This window comes from Hypanus sabinus, chromosome 2, assembly GCF_030144855.1.
Source record: "Hypanus sabinus isolate sHypSab1 chromosome 2, sHypSab1.hap1, whole genome shotgun sequence".
NCBI lineage: Eukaryota > Metazoa > Chordata > Chondrichthyes > Myliobatiformes > Dasyatidae > Hypanus > Hypanus sabinus.
Window position 1 is genome coordinate 186170760 of NC_082707.1, and position 21370 is coordinate 186192129.

Consider the following 21370-nt stretch of genomic DNA (forward strand, 5'->3'; position numbering starts at 1 on the left):
GAATCCAATTACAGAGGGAGGTACAGAGGCTTAGGTTATGTGACTTCTCAATCAGGATTGTGGGAATGATGGTATTAAATGCTGAGCTATAATTGATGAACAGCATCCTGACATGGGTGTTTGTGGTCTCAGGCTGTGTGATGAGCCAGTGCAATTACATCTGCTGTTGACCTTTCATGGTGATTGGCAAATTGTAATGGGTACAGGTCCTTGCTGAGACAGGAGTTCAGACTAGTCATGAGCAAACTCTCAAAGCATTTCATCACTGCATTGCATCAGGAAAGTTAACAGTATAGTCAAGAATGCTTGCTACCCTGGCTATTCCTTTTTCTTTCTTCTATTTTTTCGAGGAAGGTACAGGAGCTTGAAAGCCTAGAACAGCCTCTTAACCATTTCTGTCAGACTTCTGAATCAACCACCTCTTTCATACCCTCTTTCTGGTGGGTAATACCTCATGCTTGAACTCTCAATTCTATCTCTTTTGTTATAGTCACTTTAGCATTTCTTTTTCACTACAAGTTACTGCAACAATCTGTTGCCTTGTACTCATCACTCTATTTATTGTTGTACTTATTGTTTACTGTTTACTCTGTGTGATTCATATTTGGAGTGTTGTAAGTATTACCTCATATCTAAGAAAGGTTGTGTTGACATTGGAGAGAGCCCAGAGGTGGTTCACAAGGATGATCCTGGGAATGAAAGGAGCATTTGATGGTCAAGGACTACCAAATATTGAAAAGCTTAGATAGAGGATCTTCCTGTTGGTGGGAGAGTACATGACCAGAGGGCACAGCCTCAGAATGGGGATTTTTTTTTAGCCAGAGAAAAGTGAATCTGTGGAGTTCATTGTTTCAGACAACTGTGGAGGCCCTGTGATCAGGTATATTTAAAGTTTGATAGGTTTCTAATTAGGAAGGGTGTCAGAGATAAAGGGAGAACACAGGAGAATGGGTTTGCAAGAGATTAGCCATGATGGAATGATGGAGCAGACTGTATGGGCTGATTCGCCTAATTCTGTTCTTGCGTCTTATGGTCCTAATATTAGGGTTAGTGATTTGTGCGCTGCTCCTAGCACATCCTTAGACTACGTTGCTCATTGATACAAACAACACATTTCACTGTACGTTTTAAATAAAGTTAATTTTAAGCGGAATATAAGGAGTCATTCTTCTAGTTTGAAGCATTTGGCTTCACTCAAACATTGAACTTTACAATTCCAAGTCCCCAATACTCCTGCTCTATCCTCAGCCCCCAATGTTCCTTTCCCAATTTCCAAGTTCACCCTTTGATCACCTTTTCCATCACTTCCCCCTTGGTTACTCAGACTCAGTATCCTCCCAGCCTGCTGCCATCTCCCTGTTACATATACATGGTTATTCAACATGGTTTTGTATCCCTTGGTGCACCTTTACTACATTCCATTGGCCCCTGCCTTATATGGTTCCTCTTATCAATCTCTGTCTCAACTCTGTCCTTCCCCTCCTCACCTGGCTCAGTCTGCACATCATGCTCTCCATCCAGTTCCACCTATCACCTTCCAGCCTCTGTCTCACTCCTCTATACTGGCTACATAGTTCAAAATGTGCCTTTCAATTATACTCCCAGTCCTGTTGCAGTGTCTTGATTCCAAATGTAGACCAGCCCTTTGCCTTCATCGATGTTGCCTGACCTGCTGAGTGTTTCCAATAGTTTACTTTTAATGCTCTGGATTCCAGCAATGAACTGCTCTCGTGAATCCATTGTAACTCCCTGCTCTCCTCTCTCACCCTCAATTCCTAATTTGCAGCTATCTTCAGGATGTTTCTTGAATCTTTTGTGGCGAAGACTGATTCAAAATACCTGTTTAATTCAGTTGCCAACTCTTTGTTTTCCATAAATTAACTCTCTAGAAGCATTTTCTAGTGTTTTTATTTTCTAATGATTTTATTTTGTTTTTCTTCAAAATATGAAAATAAAATGATTTATGGCAGAGGGTCTCAGATCTGAATCTTTAACTTTCTCTTTTCACTGATTCTGCTTGATGTGTTGAGTGGTTTCAGCATTTCTGCAATATTTGAATTAAGTTTGTAACTCTTTTCAAATATCTATAGAAACTCTCACTATCTGTGTAATATGTTTTTGGTTAACTTTATCTTTATTCATCTTTTGGAATTTTTTGCTGTTTTATATTCCATTCAATCTTTTGATCTGCCACCCATTTTTGCACAATTTTATGCTATCTCTTTAAGTTTATTATGATTTTTAGTCAAGGAGTGGGGACTTCACTTCCTTGGGAAAAGAGCTTTGCGCAGTGCAGGTATGTGGATTTGTCAGACTTCATGGCTGATATACCCTGCCAGTGCTGTGTTCATAATCTTATCCGTCAATTCAGTTTTTCTCGAAAGAAAAGACTGTTACTTCTGAAGATAGAATCACAGAGGACTACAGTGCAGAAACAAGCCCTTTGGCCCATTTAGTCCATACTGGTTTTCTGCCTAGTTCCATTTACTTGCACCCAGACAGTAGCTCTCCATACTCCTCTTGTTCATGTACCAATCTAAACTGCACTTAAATGCTACAAATGAACATACCTCTACCACTTCTGCAGAGCTCATTCCACACTCGCACCACACTCTCAGTGAAGTTTTCCGCTCAGATTCCCCTTAAATATTTCTCCTTTCCTCTTAAATCTTTGGCTTCTAGTTCTTGTCTCACCCAACATGAGGGGAAGAAGCCTGCTTGCATTCACCCTATCTGTACCTCTCATAGTTTTGTATACCTTACTCCCCTCATTCCCCTACACTCCAGAGAATAATGCCCTAACTTATTCAACCTATCTCTGTCACTCAGGTTCTAAAGAACCAGCAACATTTGTGTAAATTTTCTTTATACTTGTACAGTTCTGATGATTACTGTCTATTTTTCTCCATTGATGCTGCCTGATCAGTTTAATTCCTCCAGGATGTACTCTTGATGTACTAACGAACATGGAATGATCTGTGTGGATGGCACACAAACAAAACCTTTTCCCTGTATGTCGGTACATGCGACGATAATAAACCAATTACCAAAGAGGCAAGGGATTAAATCCCATCTACTATCAGACCCTAAATTCCTCTTCACCATTTACTTTCATTAATAGAGATCCTAATTGCTTGGGCTTTAAACTAAATTTGCAGGAGGATGGGAACCAGAGTGCTACAACAGGTAGTAGAGAGGTTGTAGAGACATGTTGTGAAGACCTCAGACAGTTTGAGCATGGTGGACTAATATTCTGAGTTATGTGTATTTCAAGGCAAGAAGTATTGTAGGAGTGGCAGATGAGCTCAGGCATGGATCAACACAGGGAATTATATTCTAGCCAGTAGTGAGACTTAGTTGCAGGATTGGCAGGATTGGCAGCTCAGTATTACGTAGTTCTGTTATTTTAGATATAGGGCAGGAGTGATTAAAGGAGGAAGTGTGGCGTTATTAGTAAGAGAAAATGTTACAGCAGTGCTCTGTTAGGACACACTGGAGACTGAGGCTTTATGGGTGGAAATGAGGAATAAGAAAGGTATGACCATGCTAATAGAGCTATATTACAAACCACCTAAGAGTCTGTAGCAATTAGAGGAAAAATTTGTAGAGAGATCATAGACTGTTGAAAGAAACATAAGGTTGTGGTAGTAGATGATTATAACTTTCCACATATTTACTGTGAATCGCATAGTGTGAAAGGCTGGATGGGATAGAGTTTATCAAATGAGTTCAGGGAAGTTTCCTTAATCAGTATACAGATGAGAGGGTGTGCAATACTTGATCTCCTATTAGAGAATGAGACAGCGCAGGTGACAGAAGTTTGTGTAGGGCAGCACTTTGATCATAATGCCATCAAGATAATTATGAAAAAGGAAAGGTCTGGTCTTCAGGTTAAGATTCTGAATTGGAGAAAGGCCAATTTTGATGGTATCAGAAAGGAACTAGCTAGTGTGGATTAGGACAGGTGGTTTTCTGCTAAAGGTGTATTTGGTAAGTGTGAGGCATTCAAAAGTGAAATTTTGAGAGTACAAAGCTTGTATAGTCCTGTCGGAAGAAAAGACAAAGATAACAGGTTTAAAGAAGATTGGTTTTAGGGAGATATTGAGGCCCCGGTTGAGAAGTAAAAAGGGAGGTGCATAGTAGGTAGGAACAAATGAGGTACTTGAAGAGTATAAGAAATGCAAGAGATTACTTAAGAAAGAAATCAGGAGTGCTAAAAGAAGGCAAGAGGTTGCTCCAGCAGACAAAGTGAAGGAGAATCCTAGGGGCTTCTACAGATATGTTAAGAGCAAAATAATTGCAAGGGGCTGAATTGGTCCTCTGGAAGATCAGAATGGTAATCTAACTGGATTTTTTTTGCATCTGTATTTACTCAGGAGACAGGCACATCATCTGTAGGAGTAAGGCAAAGCAGCAGTGTGGTCCTGGACCCAGTGCAGATTAGAGGAGGAGATGTTTGCTGTTTTGAGGCAAATTGGGGTGGACAAATCCCTAGGCCCTGATAAGGTGCTCCTTTCGACCCTGTGGGAGGCATGCAGAAATTGCAACTGCCCTAGAAAAGTTATTTAAATCATCCTTGGTGACAGGTGAGGTACTGGTGGATTGTAGGATAGCTAATGTTGTTCTGCTGTTTAAGAAAGGCTCTAAGAATAAACCAGGAAGCTAGAGGCCAGCTTGGCTTTGTGCGTGGTAGGTTGTGTTTAGCCAATCTTTTAGAATCTGGAAAGTTAATGAAGGCAAGGCTGTGGATTATGTCTACATGGACTTCAACAAGGCATTTGACAAGATCCCACATGGGAGGTTGGTTAAGAAGGTTCAGTTGCTTGGCATTCAAGATGTAGTAAATTGAATTTTACATCGGCTTTGTGGGAGAAGCCAGAGAGTGGTTGTAGATGATTGCTTCTCTGACTGGAGGCCTGTGACTAGTGGTGCGCCACAGGGATTGGTGCTGGGACCATTGTTGTTTGTCGTCTATATTAACAATCTGGATAATGACATGGTTAACAGGATCAGCAAATTTGCAATTGGCACCGAGATTGGGGGTTTAGTGGACAGCGAAGAAGACGATCAGAGCTTGCAGTGGGATCTGGTCCAGCTGGGAAAAATAGGCTGAAAATTGGCAGATGGTGTTTTATGTAGACAAGTGTGAGGTGTTGCACTTTGGGAGGACTAACCAGGGTAGGTCTTGCACAGTGAGCTGTCTGACACTGAGGAGTGCAGTTGAACAAATGGATCTGGGGTGGCATGGTAGCATACTGGCAGCCTGGATTCAATTCCTGCTGCTGTCTGTAAGAAATTTGTACGTTCTTCCCGTGACTGCGTGGGTTTCCGCTGGGTGCTCCAGTTTCCTCCCACAGTTGTCCTGTGATTAGGCTAGGGTTAAATAGGGGATGCTGGGCGGTGTGGCTTGAAGGGACCCTGTTCTGCCTTGTGTCTCAATAACATAATTTAAAAATAAAAACAAGTCCATAATTCATTGAAAATGTCACAGGTAGGTTAGGTCGTAAAGAAAGCATTTGGCACATTGACCTTCATAGATCAAAGTACTGAGTACAGGAGTTGTGATGTTATGTTGAAGTTGTGTAAGACATTGGTAAGACCTAATTTGAAGTATTGTATGTAGTTTTGGTCACCTAACTAATGGAAAGATGTAAATAAGATTGAAAGAGTACAAAGAAAATTTCCAAGGACTTGCTGGGACTGGAGAACCTGAGTTATAAGGAAAGATCGAGTAGGTTATGATTTTATTCCTTTGAGTGTAGAAGACTGAGGGGAGATTTGATGGAGGTTCACAAAATTATGAGGGGTATAGATAGGGTAAATGCAAACAGGCCTTTTCCACCGAGGTTGGGTGAGACTTCAACTGGAGGTTAAGGGTGAAAGGTAAAATATTTAAGGGGAGTGTGAGGGGTAACTTCATTCAGAGGGTGGTGAGAGTGTGGACTGAGCTGCCAGTGCAAGTGGTGAATGCCATTTCGGGTTCAACTTTTAAATAAGTTTGGATAGGTACATGGATGGGAAGGGCATGCAGGGCTATGGTCCAGGTGTAGGTCATTGGGACCAGGCAGTTTACATGGTTCAGCACAGACTAAATGGATGGAGGGGCTTGTTTCTGTGCTATAGTTTTCTATGACTCTGACTTCCCAAAATACCACACCTCACAGTTTGACTCCCCTCTATGTCATGTGCCTTCTGAGTATGAAGACTGTACACCTAAATGTAAATAATTAATGTACTGTATTTTAAATGCAGTGATCCAAGTACCAAGCCCCAGGAGTGCTGCTGTACACTTCCCTCCAGCCTGCAAAATGACCTTTCATTACATTGTTTCCTGTTTATTAACTAATTTTTGTACACTTGCTGTAACCACACCTTTTATTCAATGGCCTTCAATCCTCCAGCTTTTTATCTGGCTGAGAATGATTTATTTCAGGAAGTGGGGTAGAGCACAGGTCCTTCTTTTTTCAATGGTGTTGAGGAGGAGATGGTTGAGAACTTCTACCTTTGAGGCATGAATTTCACCAATAGCTTATCGAGGCTCTACCACATAGATCTCTCTAATTCTTCTAAAGTCCAAGAAATTTTGGCATGTTCCCATTAATCCTCACTGATTTTTATCAATGCATTGTTGAAGAAAGCATCCTATCCAGATGCATCACAGTTTGGTATGGTAACTGATAAACACAAAAGATTCGGCAGATGCTGGAAATCTTGAGGAATACACATGAAATGTTGGAGAAACTTAGAAAGCCAGGCAGCATCTATGTAGAGAGTTAACATCAGGCCTGATGAAGGATCTTAGTGCAAATGTTGACTGTTTATTTCCCTCCATAGCTGCTGCCACTAGCATTTTGCGTGTATTAGTGTGACAACTATTCCACTGCGACTGCAAGAAATTGCAGGGAGTTATGAAAGTAGCTCAGTCCATCATGAACGTTAGCCTCCCTTACATGGGGTCTGGAGTTCTTACTGCCTTGGATAAGCAGCAGGCATTATCAAAGACTCCTCTCATCATGGTCATTCTCTTTTCTCCCAGTAGGCAGAAGATAGAAAAACTTGAGAATTGTACTATCAGGCTGAAGGTTAGAAGCGGCTGATGGAGTTCAACCCAGATAAATGTGAGGTGGTTCATTTTGGTAGGTCAGATATGATGGCAGAATATAGTTTTAATGATAAGACTCTTGGCAATGTTGAGGATCAAAAGGATCTTGGGGTCAATGTCCATAGGATACTGAAGGCTGCTGCTCAGGTTGACTGTGTGGTTAAGAAGGTGTACGGTACTTGGTTTTCATAAACTGTGGGACTGAGTTCAAGAGTTGAGAGGTAATGTTACAGCTTTATACAACCCTGGTCAGACCCCACTTAGAGTACTGTGCTCATTTCTGGTCACCCCACTACAGGAAGGATGTGGAAACCATAGAAAGGGTGCAGAGGAGATTTACAAGGATATTGCCTGGATTGGGGAGCATGCCTTATGAGAACAGGTTGAGAGAACTTGGCCTTTTCTCCTTGGAGCGAAGGAGGATGAGAGGTGGCCTGATAGAGGTGTACAAGATGATGAGAGGCATTGATCATGGGGATAGTCAGAGGCTTTTTCCCAGGGCTGAAATAGCTAACATGAGAGGGCACAGTTTTAAGGTGCTTGGAAGTAGGTTCAGAGGGGATGTCAGGGGTAAGTTTTTTATGCAGAGAGTGGTGAGTGTGTGGAATGGGCTGCCGGCGACTGTGGTGGAGGCGGATATGATAGGGTCTTTTATGAGACTCCTGGATAGGTACATGGAGCTTAGAAAAATAGAGGGCTATGGGTAACCCTAGGTAATTTCTAAACTAAGTATGTGTTTGGCACAGCATTGTGGGCTGAAGGACCTGTATTGTGTTGTAGGTTTTCTAGGTTTCTATGTTAGCTTCTACACTCAGTGGCCACTTTATTAGTTACACATGTGCACCTGCTTGTTAATGCAAATATCTGCTGATCTCCTGCGATTTTCGTGCACAGCAATCTCCAGAGATTACAGAGAATGGTGTGAATAGCAAAGTAACATTCAGTGAGCAGCATTTCTATGAATGAAAATGCTTTAGAAACATAGAAACGTAGAAAATAGGTGCAGGGGTGGGCCATTCGGCCCTTTGAGCCTGCACCGCCATTCAGTATGATCATGGCTGATCATCCAATTCAGAACCCTGTACCTGCCTTCTCTCCATACCCCCTGATCCCTTTAGCCACAAGGGCCATATCTAACTCCCTCTTAAGTATAGCCAATAAACTGGCCTCAACTGTTTCCTGTGGCAGAGAAATCCACAGATTCACCACTCTCTGTGTGAAGAAGTTTCTCCTCATCATGGTCCTAAAAGGCTTCCCCTTTATCCTGAAACTGTGACCCCTTGTTCTGGACTTCCCCAACATTGGAAGCAATCTTCCTGCATCTAGCCTGTCCGATCCCTTTAGAATTTTATACGTTTCAATGAGATCCACCCTCAATCTTCTAAATTCCAGTGAGTATAAGCCCAGTCAATCCAGTCTTTCTTCATATGAAAGTCCTGCCATCCCAGAAATCAATCTGGTGAACCTTCTTTGTACTCCCTCTATGGCAAGAATGTCTTTCCTCAGATTAGGGGACCAAAACTGCACACAATACTCCAGGTGTGGTCTCACCAAGGCCTTGTACAACTGCAGTAGAACCTCCCTGCTCCTGTACTCGAATTCTCTTGCTATGAATGCCAACATACCATTTGCCTTTTTCACTGCCTGCTGTATCTGCATGCCCACTTTCAATGACTGGTGTACAATGACACCCAGGTCTTGTTGCACTTTGTGAATAAGAGAGGTCAGAGGAGACAACAGTAGATGACAACAGTAAATCAAGTTATCATGCGCCTCAACAGTGATGTGCAAGATACCTCTCAGTGTACAACATGTCAAAGCTTGAAGTGGATGGGCTACAGCAGCAGAAGACATGAACATACACTCAGTGGCCACTTTATTAGGTACTTCCTGTACCTTATAAAGTGACCACTGAGTGTATCTCATTGTTAAAAGATCTTGAATAGATATCTTGTACCATAAAGATATGTTGTATGTTAACAGTTGAACTCAATTTACCCCATCATGGCCCTCACACCTTATTGTCTATCTGTACTGCACTTACTCTGTAAATGTAACAAATTCTGCTTTTTCAAAGTAAATTTATTATCAAAGTACAAATGCTGTATGTCACTATATACTACCTTGAGATTTATTTTCTCTGAGGCATTCACAGTAGAACAAAGAAATGCAATAGAATCAATTTAAAAACAACCAATGTGTAAAGGAAGGCAAACTGTGCAAATACAAAGTTAATAAATAGTAATGAGAACATGAGTTGTAGAGTCCTTGAAATTGAGTCAGTTGTGGAAAATAAAGTTATTCATGCTGGTTCAGGAACCTAATGGTTGAACTGTTCCTGAACCTGGTGGTGGTGGACCTGAGGCTCTTGTACCTTTTTCCTGATGGCAGCAGCGAGAACAGAGCCTGGATGGTGGGGGTCCTTGATGATGGATCCTTCTTTCTTGTGGCTGTGTTCCTTGTAGATATACCCAGTGGTGGAGTAGGCTTTTCCTGTGATGGGCTGGGCAGTATCCACCACTTGCTGTTCTTGGGCATTGGTGTTTCCATACCCAGATGTGATGCAACCAGTTAGGATATACTCCACCCTACATGTGTAGAAGTTTGTCAAAGTTTTAGATGACATGCTAAACCTGTGCAAACTTTTAAAATAGCAGAGGCTTTGAAATTGCTATTCTCTTTGCACCACCTTTGATGTATTTGTGTTCTGAAATTAGCAGTATGGATGATAATGTAAAACGGTACTTTAGTACATGTGACAATAATAAATCAATATCAAGATGTACATTTAATATCTCCATAAGCACTTTGCCCTCATAACAATATTTCTTATTTGGTCACTGAATATCTCTGCCTCTATTCATGCAGACCTTTACTTGTTAAAGTATTGTGGCACATTTTTGGCCTTTCCTTTTGTTGCCTGTCTTTCACATGCTCTCTTTGCCTCACTTATATAGAGTTTCTCTCTGAATTTACTGTCATCAGTCTTGTTCCCATTTATTTACCTGGCATTTGTTGCATGGATTTTTTAATGGTTAAATTTTCTCTTGATGATCCAAGAAGTCCTGGTTTAAATTTCTTAACCTTCCTCTCTCATCCAAACTAACCAAAACACCCCATTTTAAAGACTTCCCATTGTGCATTTGTAGTTTTGCCAGTCAAGTTTTGATTCCAATTTATCCTGGCCAATCTATTCTTATTCCATTGTAATTGATCTATCTGTATTCTTTTCCATAAGTATTGTACTTTCTACTGTAATATGATTAGTTTCCTCAATATTCTTTTGCTGTTACTCAGTACAGTATTCTGTCACGTTTCCATAATACATCCCATAATACAACCTTCCTTTTTGTGCCACGCTCATCAGGAAAATTCTGCTGAATGCACTTTATAAACTAACAATTTCTCTGTCTGTCTGTGTCCCAATTTCTTGCAGTCCCAGTGGAGTTCCTGTGTCTCACTCTGTGTGTGTGTCTCTCTCTCTCTCTCTCTCTCTCTCTTCCCCCTCCCTCTCTCTCTCTCTCTCTCTCTTCCCCCTTCCTCTCTCTCTCTCTTCCCCCTCCCTCTCTTTCTCTCTCTTCCCCTCCCTCTCTCTCTCTCTCTCTCTTCCCCCTCCCTCTCTCTCTCTCTCTCTCTCTCTTCCCCCTTCCTCTCTCTCTCTCTTCCCCCCTCTCTCTCTCTCTTCCCCCTCCCTCTCTCTCTCTCTCTCACTCTCTCTTCCCCCTCCCTCTCCTTCCCTCCCTCTCTCTCTCTCCCTCTCCCATTAGGGACGTATATACAAGGAGGTGTTGGAAAAGGACCAGTGACATCATGAAGGATTCCACAGACCCTGCTCATGGACTGTCTGTCCCACTCCCATCAGGAGCATCCACACCAGGACCATCAGACTCAAAAGCTGTTACTTTCCCAAGCAGTGAGGCCGATCGACACCTCCACCCTCTAAGTCCACCACTACTTTTTAAAAATACAGTCACCTTCTGCATAGCCTAGTGTCACTGTGTGGACATACAATCAATCCATGTATATACAGTAGTGCCAGAGTCTTAGGCACATATATACATACAACTTTTGGATGGTACTGTAAGCTTTTTATATTTCTTTATATTTATTATGTGTATTCTTTAAACATAGAACATAGAAATTTACAGCACATTACAGGCCCTTCGACCCACAATGTTGTGCCGACCATGTAACCTTCTCTAGAAACTGCCTAGAATTTCCCTACTGCATAGACCTTTATTTTTAGTATTATTATTGTGTTCTTTATCTTTTTTGTCCTTTTTTTGCACTGCATTGGATCTGGAGTAACAATTATTTTGTTTTTTTACACTTGTGACCAGGAACTGACATTAAACAATCTTGAATCTCTCTCTCCTCTGTGTGTGTGTGTGTGTGTGTCTCTCTCTTCCTCTTTCTGACCCTCAATCCCATCCACTTCCTCGTTCATTGGTCTAACCCAACCTAATGTTTGGATAGTTCAAATCCACTATTATTTTCACAGCTAGTAATTCCCTGTAAATCTGTTCTTCAGCATCATTCCACTGGTTGGTACCTGTTGAATAGTCGGAGTGGTAACACTGCATCTCTGATTTTTTTCCCTTTAAGTGTATTTTTCCTTTGATCGCTCCAGCATATCCTCTGTTTGCTACTGAAACATTCCCCTATTCAATGCTGATGCTGACACAACTCTCCTTTCCTGACTACACTGTATTCAGGGAACTTTAATCCAATTCCTCCCATTTTTTCCATGTCTTGCCTTCATAAGAACCTTTGCAGCTAGTGTCAGTGGGGGTTCCTTCTCGCTTTATTGGTGACCAAATATGGATTAAGGATGTTTGTTTCTCATTTTCTGCCTGTCGCTCACCTTCAGCTGGGTGCTGCACAAAAAACAGACACTATTAAAATGCGTTACTTTGTTGAGGTAGGAAAGAAAAATCTTATTTATAATACACATTGTACTGTGAAATCAACTTTCAGCATTTTGTACAGTGAATTTCTAACATTTAATTTAGATGCCATCCACAAGGTGATTGCACAATGCTTCAAGCAGCAGGGTGATAGCTTACTGATTCACCTGTCTTTGGATGGTTCGTATGCCCAGGATGGCTGACTTGAAGCATGTTATTGAAGTTCCAAGGCCATCCATCCCCACACCAAGTCTTTGTACTGTTGGGGCTTGGCACCTTCAGTCATTTTAAGTCTTTGCCTTGTGTTCAGATGGAGAACTAATATTAGTGTTGTGACATTGTGAAGGCACTCACAATCAAGCCTAATGTTCCCAAGCTAAACATTTGACTATTTCTTTCTAGCTTTTCAACTTTGAGCTGAGGCTGCGGTTTAAATTTTATAAATATCAAGCTTTGTTATTAAAGCAATGTCAAACTGTAATAAAGCCAACCTTTGAGTCAATAAATCTTTTTGCAGTGTGTTATATATTAAGCTCCTCTGACCTGACAGGAGAGTAACAGTAACACTACTGGTCCTAGCAGTTAAGTATTGATCATTGGACAGAAAGTGTGTTAGCTGCAGTTGAAACCCATTATACCTTAAATATAAGAACTGTCTTTTATTGTTAAATCACATTTTGCAGTGAATGGATTTAGTGCTGTGAAGAGCGAGGTGGACAGGGAAGTATGTGCTGGCATCAGATATGTGCAGCATCTCAAAACGAACATGTTTGTGTGTCAATGGTGTTTTGAGTTATCCTTCACTTTTACTATTTAATTACTGTGTGCTGGGAACATACAATCACTCACTGAGTAACACTCACAAATTCTGGAGGAACTCAGCAAGTCAGGCACTTGCTGCACTGAGTTGCCTTCAGTGGCCCGAAACCTAAACTACTTATGCCCTGCATGGATACTGCTCGACTTGCTGAGTGCCTTCAGCATTTTGTGTGTGTTGCTTAAACTTATCAGCTTCTGCATAATCTATTGTGTTTATAATCATTCACTGACACGTTTTGGGTCCTGGGAAGCCAATGAATCCATACTTCTTTGCTTCTTCATACTCCATTCTCCACACTTCATACTTCTTGCAAGAGGAAAGGATTAGAAGGTCGTTAAAAGGTTGGTACAACACTGTGGGCTGAAGGGCCAGTACTGTGCTGTAATATTCTCTATCTCCAGTCTAGCCATCCTATGTGGTTTTCTGCTAGTGTCCTGCACAGGCCAAAGCTCCTGGTTTTGGAGTTGCGACATGATGCAGGTCAATTGACTAGCTCAGACAGCATGGACAAGTTGGACTGAAGGCTGTGTTTCCATGCTGTACAACTCAATGAGAGAAAAAACTAGCTTTAGTTGTCACATGTATATTGAAACATACAGTTAACTGCATAGTTTGCGGGGTCAGCTTGCAAATGTTGCCATGCTTCCAGTGCCAACATGCCCACAATTCACTAATTCATGCATCTTTGGAGTGTGGGAGGAAACCCACACAGTCATGGGGAAAATGTGCAACTTTACAGACAGTTGTGTGAATTGAAACCAGGTGGCTGGTATTGTGAAGTGTTATGCTGACTGCTGTCCTATCATGCCACCCTCACAGAGTGGTGTTAAAGCTTTTTTTCTGTGTTCAAATGGGCAACTCATAGGGGAGTTGTAACATTGTGAAGAAAGTGGAGAGATACTTTCCTTTGGAAAGGCCCAGAGAAAAAAGGGGCAAATGTTATAGCTCAGGTAGATGCTTGGATCAGATTGAGATTCATTTTTATTTATCACATGTACATCAAAGCATACACTGAATTGCGCCATTTGTATTAACAACCAACACACCCAAGATTGTGCTGAGGGCAACCCACAAATGTCACCATACATTCCAGCAGCAACATAGCATGCTAACCATGTTTGGCAGAACAACACAGCACATAACAAAACAATGTACCCAATTACAAAGGAACACCAGCAAAACAAGACCTATACTTCCCTCCTTCCCACCACTCTACCCACACACATACTCGGTATTCTAACCCTGGGACTCATGGATTCGCAGACATTAGGCCTTCGACTTCTCCAGCGGACTTGCAGAAGTTTGCAGATTCAAGGCCCTGGCCATCGTGCCTTGACTTCTGGACAGCCAATCAACCTTTGGACTTTGATCTGGACTTCTGCATTCTTAGTATTGTCCCTGGACTTGCCGATGACAATGAATGTCATTGCTGGATGCAGACCCGAACTCCAGGCCCCTAACTTTGGATTTGCCAATGGTGTGACCCTGAATGTCATTGTTGGTCTGCCAACCATGTCCACAGTGCTCACCTTTGAATGTGGAGCAGAGGCTTAGACTCCTACTTGTCTTAATTTCCTTACATCCCCATCCATAAACTGTAACCCAACCCATAATTCCCCTCTCTATCCCTAAACCATCCCTACAAACCTAAAACAAAAGCCTGAAAAAACAACTAAGGTGCGACCTTGATGGAGATAGCAGCTTGGCGCCATCTTGGCAAGTTTCAATGACCTGTTTCTGTGCTGTATAACTCAATGGCTCTAGCGTGCTTCTTCTGATGTAGACAACTGAGTATTTGATGGCCTGTGATTTCATAACAAAATTGCCTTTGCTTGTCTCACTCACGATCTGTTCAGGTTGTGCCATCTGCACCACTTGTAAATGAAGCCACACGCTGACTTGTCGCTGAGGGTATTTTCTTGCCAGCTGCATTTAGGAGCTTCTTTATTCTCTTGGCCAGAGGGTGGCTCTGACTCATATTGGTCATTTAGTATAGCAGAGAAAAACATGTTGTCATTGAGTGCGAGATGTGCTGAATGATGTCATCTGATTGTACACGCCAGTCTTTGTCACCAGCTTCTTCCATTATTTGGGGCATTATGGCAGATAGTGTGCATCAAAGCCACTGCTTTGTTGGTCTTTATGCCACGAGACATTAAGTGAGTGACTGTTTCGATCAGTGTATTTCAGCTTTTGATTCACTTTCCTCATCAAGGAAACATTGTAAGGTGGGGAAGTGGGGAGCTGGGGTTGTGCCAAAGGATGGGAGATGGGGGGGGGGTGGGTGTTACTTTGTATTGTAATGAAACTCACTAGCATAAACTTTTCCATCATTCAACACTTTCCTTTTGGCACATGAATCTGATTTTTTCTCCCCTCTATTCCCAGAGTTTATGTTATGTACTTTGTGTACCAACTCTTTGTGACTTTTAATATCTCGGGCATTCCCCTGCTCAAATTTGCAGTCGTTGAGCACCTCCGCTCCGTCCGCCACAACAGACAGGATCTCCTAGTTGCCACCCACTTCAACTCTGCTTCACATTCCCATTTGGATATGTTCATTCATGGCCTCCTCTACTGCCATGATGAGGCCAAACTCAGGTTGGAGGAGGAACACCTCATATACTGTCTGGGTAGTCTCCAGCCCCTTGGAATGAAGATGAATTCTCCAACTTCCAGTAATTCCCTCCCTCTCCTTTCCCCCATCTTAGTTTCACTCTGCCTGCTCCTCCAGCTGCCTATCACCCCTCCTATGATTCTGCCTTCTTCTACTACACATAGTGCTTTCCCCTTACATTACTTCTTCACCTTTCTTGCCTATCCCCTCCCTGCTTCCCCTCCCCCACCCCTTGATATTTCCTCTTATTGGTTTTTCACCTGGCACCTACCAGCCTTCTCCTTCCCACCCTCCCCCCACCTTCTTTATAGGGCCCTTTCCCCCTCCCTCTTCAGTCCTGATGTAGGGTCTCGGCCCAAACCGTTGACTGCTCGTTTCCACGGATGCTGCCTGACCTGCTGAGTTCCTCCAGCGTGTTGTACGTGTTGCAGTCATCAATTTGTGCCCATTTTCATCTGCCTTCATTGATAGTGTGTCTGTTTGAACGTAGAGCATATACAGGCCCTTCAGCCTACAATGTTGTGCTGGTTCTGTTACCTACTCTAAGATCAATCAAATCTTTCCCTTTCACATAGCCTTCCAATTTTCATCCACCCATGTGCCTTAAATGTCCACAATACATCTGGCTTTACTACCACCCTTGATAGTGCATTCTACACACTTGCCATTCTTTGTGTAAAAAAAAACCTACCTCTGACATTCCCCTGTGCATTCGTTCAAATGAATCTCAAGGTAGTACATGGTGTAACAGACAGACAGACAGACATACTTTATTGATCCCGAGGGAAATTGGTGTAAGGTCATAAGAGTGATAAATAGAGTGGAGGTCCGAGAGTTTTTCCAAGGTGGAAATGGCTAATACAACAGGGCATAATTTTAAGGTGATTGGAGGAAAATACTGGGGGGGGGGGGTAATCAGAGGTAATTTGCATGGAGAATGGAGGGGACATGGAACACACTGCCACCCTCTGTATAAAAAAAACCTGTCATCCTCCCATACATTCCTCCAAATGATCTCAAGGTAGCACACATGTACTTAGATAATAAATTTACTTTGAACTTTGAACTTTTGTAATGCCTTAAGTTTATGCCTTGTTGTATTAGCTGTTTCTGCCCTAGGAAAAAGTCTCTGGCCATCCACTACATCTGTGCCTCTTATCATCTTGTACACCTCTATCGAGTCACCTCTCATCCTCTCTTACTCCAAGGGGATAGCCCTAGATCGCTCAAGAGGTCACGAAGTGCACACTTCGTGATTTAAAACTGTGGAACCTGTAATGAACCTCAATGTGTGATTAATAATGGTGTAAAGTTTATTCATGTGACTACCCCTGCAGTAGATTGGAGCATATTTTTCTGGGCCTCTACCACAGTTGTTCAGAGCACACCACATGCTTCCTGTTAGTGATCATGTTCATGCCACGTTTCAGGACCATTGCTTCAAAGCAGAGATCCATCCTCTCTCCACCGTCATCGTGTTGCAGTTTTTTGTGTCCCTATCTGCTGCTGCTAAATTATCTGCACATAAATCTGTACATTTGGCATCCTTTCTCAGTTTTAAAGGTTTTGAGAGCCAAAATCCTTTATACAGGCAAATTAGTATGACATATTGTACACCTATTTACAGATTTCAGGATATTACAAAATTTAATCACAAATACATGAAGATAATATAATAATAGAATGTTTCTTTTTAGCCTCTGTAGAGTTGTGTTGTCCCAGCTGGTGCAGGTGTATTTGATTTTGCTTTATGAAAACCTGTTGACACCCTACTAATCTTTGTTCACATACACTCATCTAAAATAGTTGGAACAGAAAACATCTCTATTCACTCTCTAAATCTGCATCTCTTTTAAGAATTGTTCTGTTTGAAATTTGGTGCTTGTGGTATTTGAGGTCTAAGTTTTGCTATTTATTTTTAAAAGGAGTTAAAGAAACGGGATAAGATTGATGAAGTGGAGAGGATGAAGAGTAAACTTTCAAAATCTCAAGAGGAGAAGCTCCTGGTAAGTTAATATTTTGACTGATTGCATCTCTCTGGTTGAGTCTTTTGCTTTTGGAAGTATTTCAACATAGAACAGTACAGCACAATACAATACAGGCCCTTCAGCCCCCAATGTGGTGCTGACCTTTTATTTATATTTATATCTGCATTTGCACTTGTAACCCTCAGGTTCAGCCAGCATGCGTGTGTCTAGGGGCAGACAGCCTCTGGCCCAGCCAAACTGAAAAATCGCTTTTGTGTGGATGCTGTATGATGTGTTGCCTGTTATAAATCTGTAGCTCAAAATATCAGACAGTACACCATATGCAATTAAACTATTGAGCTTTATAAATCTTAATCTGGCTATAGGGTTATAAAGAAAATAAAAAGAGAAAGGGCTCATTTTAATGAAACAGTCTTATGTGCACGTTCGTCCATTCGTTCCCCATTGACTTCCTCCGAGCGTTGCTGACCCTCGGACCCTCGCTCCAAGAAATCCCTTCTCTGAGACCCACAAGAAAGAACAACATGCCTCTCATTGGTTAGCCCACATTCCAAAACCCCCTCTAGTCATTGCTGCTACAGAGAAACCATTACATTAACAGTGCAACATTGCAGAGAGGCCATTACATTAGCAGTGAAACCTTACCACGCATTACACACAGTTTGTTTACAGTTTATAGTTCCTGATATTTACAGTTTACAGTTATTGTTCTGTAGATTTGCTAAGTATGTCTGCAGAAGAAGAATCTCAGGGTTGTATGTAGTTACATGTATGTAGTTTGATAATGTTTTATTTTGAATTTTTAACTTCAATCTACTCTAAGATGAATCGAACACTTCCCTCCCCCATAGCCCTACAATTCTTTTTTTTAATCCATGGTCCTTTCTAAGAGCTTCTTAAGTGCTTTTAATACATCTGTGTTTACCATCACCCCTGGCAGGGTGTTCCCTACACTCACCACTAGTGTAAAGAATTTATCTGTGACATTCACCTCCCCCCTTATACTTTTCACTAACCACTTTAAAATTATGCCCACTTGTATTAACCATACCTGCCCTGGGAAAAATTCTTTGGCTGTCCACTCAGTCTGTGCCTCTTGTCATCTTGTACACTTCTATCAGAGCATCACTCATCCTCCTCTGCTCCAAAGAAAAAGCCTGAGCTTGCTCAACCTTTGAATGGCATATTACCTTTTCAGACAATAAGGCTGTATGTTATTTAAATAACTTTACAGTAGCAGACCATTTGACGAACACTACATGAAACTTTGTGCCCCTTCAGTAGGCATGTAAGCTTGGGAGCATTGCACTGTATGTAGTACAGTCTTTCAGATGAGACATTGAACTGAGGCTCCTATTGGAAGGATATGGATGTTCTTTGTCATTACTCTTGCCACCAACAGCAGCAAACAGAACCAATCGACTGGTCATTCATCTTTGTTGTTTTTTGGACCTAGTGATGTACAAATTGACTGCTGTGTTTGGGGGCAGAAGTAAATGTATGCCAAAACTAGTTTAGTTTGATGTAGAAATAGATTTGTCTAAAGTCCTTTGAAAGAACATTACCTGCTTCCTGAAATGAGGATCTGTTTGAGTTATAGAGGATAAATTAATATCAGCCGATACAATGCATTGCCTCCAATAACATTGCTTGATGTGCCGCAACAAGTTGTGATATTCTTCTGAAAAAGTTGCAGTGATTATTTTTCTGTTGCTGTTACTGTTCCTGAAAGTGATTTGGTTAGCGGGTTGTTTATAGTATATGTACATGTATTTTCATTATGTCCAGGTATGAATAGCCTGGGGTGTTTTCTGCACTACTTTACATGTCTGTGATTAATGTGCAAAATTAATTATGTGCTTCACAGGCATCTCAGAGTCATTGTAGCACAGAAGGTGTCCATTTGGCCCTTTGAGATCATGCTGGTGCTCTGTGGAGCAATCCAGTCAATTCTGTAGTCTTGCTCTTTCCTTGTGACTTCCTGGAAGCAGTGACTTCCACTCACTATGGTTAAAAGAAATTCTTCTGCTTATTCTGCTGTATCTCCTGCCCAGTGCCTTAAATCTGTATTACTTTGACCTTGTATTATAAACTAATTGGAACAGGTTTTCTTTGTCTAATCCATCATAGTATTGCAAGGCCTGTATCAAATTACCTCTCAACCTTTTTTGCTCTAAGGAGAGTAGCCATAGTGGGCAAGTTTGGTTTCATTTGGTGGGTGCTCGGGGAGGTGATTGAAACTGATACAATAGCAAAGTTTTAAGACAAGCAAAGCCTCCACATGCATACTTCCCACAATGGGGAACTGCACACCATACAGCAAATGCAGCCTGATCCAAACTTTAGCAATAAGCAGTTTGCTGGAGGAATTCAGTGGGATGAGTGGCATCTCTGGAGGAAAAGGAACTGTTTCACATTGAAACCCTGCATCAGTACCTGAAACGTTGATAGTTCCTCTCAAATTCACTGACAATTCCTTCCCTCCCACAGATGCTACTCAACCTACTGAGTTCCTCCAGCAGATTGTTGCTGCATATTCTAACATCTGCAGTCTCTTGTGTAATCAAGTCTTTATGCAGCTGCAACACAACTTCCTGACTCTGAATGGTGGAGGCTACACCTTCTTCCCAACTTTATCTATTTGAAGTGTCACTTTCAGAAAGAAGTTCCATAAATTGCTATTAATTTGAAATGAAAATATTATCTACCTTTTGACAGATGACAATGGATTAATTATATGCTGATGTAATTCTACATGAGATCTCAGAATCAGAATTATTTCACATTTGTCGTGAAATTCAAATTTTACTGTCTTGAAGTGTGCATGTGCAATACAACTCTGATATTTGTCCACTGCAGATAGGCATTAAATACAGAAAGACCACGCGTGTTGTTGAAAGAAAATATGTCAACTCCCCCTTGACACCAAAAAAAGAAACAACATTTGCAGAGTGCACAATTCCCCTTCCCTGCAGCAAAAAACAGCCACAATAATAATCCCTGACACCCTCACTTTGTTGTTTTGCAACAGCAGTCCAGTGCTGTACATAAAATATACTATAAGTTTAATAAGAAACATATGAAAATTACATAAGTAGTGCAAAACGAGAGCGAAATGTTGTGGTAGTGTTTTTGGGCCCATGTATCGTTCAGTAATCTGATGGGAGAAGTGAAGAAGTTGTTCTTAAATCGCTTCTTCACCTGAGTATGCCTGCAAGATATAGTGATAATGTCAGTATGTAGTGATCTATAAGTACTTTAATAATAAATTTACTTTGAACTTCTTCAGTATCCTATATTACTTCCCTGATGGTAGTAATAAGAACAGGGCATGGTGGGGTCTTTAATGATGTTACCTTCTTGAGGCTTTGCTGTTTGAAGATGTCCTTGATGCTGGGTAGGCTATGCCCGTGATGGAACTGGCTGAGTTTATGGCCCTCTGCAGCTTTTTCCAATCCTGTGCATTGTCTCCTTCGTACATGTTGCTTCAAGCAACATGCGCTGTGATGAAAGTTACAGAGGGTGTTTTGTTCCTTGTACAAGTTATTTGACTTTGCACATTTGTTTGGACATTACTATATTACAATGCTCACACTTCTCCAAGGATTGTCACTTTGTCATGGTGGAGAGGCTTGTGAGTTCCTGAGATCCCGAGGGCAATGCCACCTAGAGTTCAGCCACCTGCGGCTTAGCTCCTAGTAGACCATCCATGGTGGTAAATTTAATGGGGTGATTCCAGAAAAAGAGTGATCCAACCAAGACTTCACTGGTTGAGCTTGTGGAAGATGATGACACATCGTAATAGCGGTGAAGCCGGAGGAAGGCTGCAGCAGTGAGGGGTCCCCAGGCGTCTTGCATTCCATGCCACTGGACCCTGAGCGTGATCTGTCAAGGCCCGTGTGCTGGCTGCCCATGCATCAGCCTCAACTTGTTAAA

At 41.7% G+C, this 21370-nt stretch overlaps 1 protein-coding gene across 10 annotated transcripts in view; it reads left to right on the top strand.

Annotated features, from left to right (window-relative positions):
• The window catches only part of LOC132389065 (centrosomal protein of 128 kDa), a 611990-nt gene that overhangs the window by 71311 nt on the left and 519309 nt on the right, over positions 1-21370 (top strand). For all 10 annotated transcript variants that reach the window (XM_059961488.1, XM_059961481.1, XM_059961513.1 and 7 more), the window contains one exon: positions 17372-17452. In XM_059961488.1, the coding sequence (XP_059817471.1) occupies positions 17372-17452 (81 nt within the window). The remainder of the gene's footprint in view (positions 1-17371; positions 17453-21370) is intronic.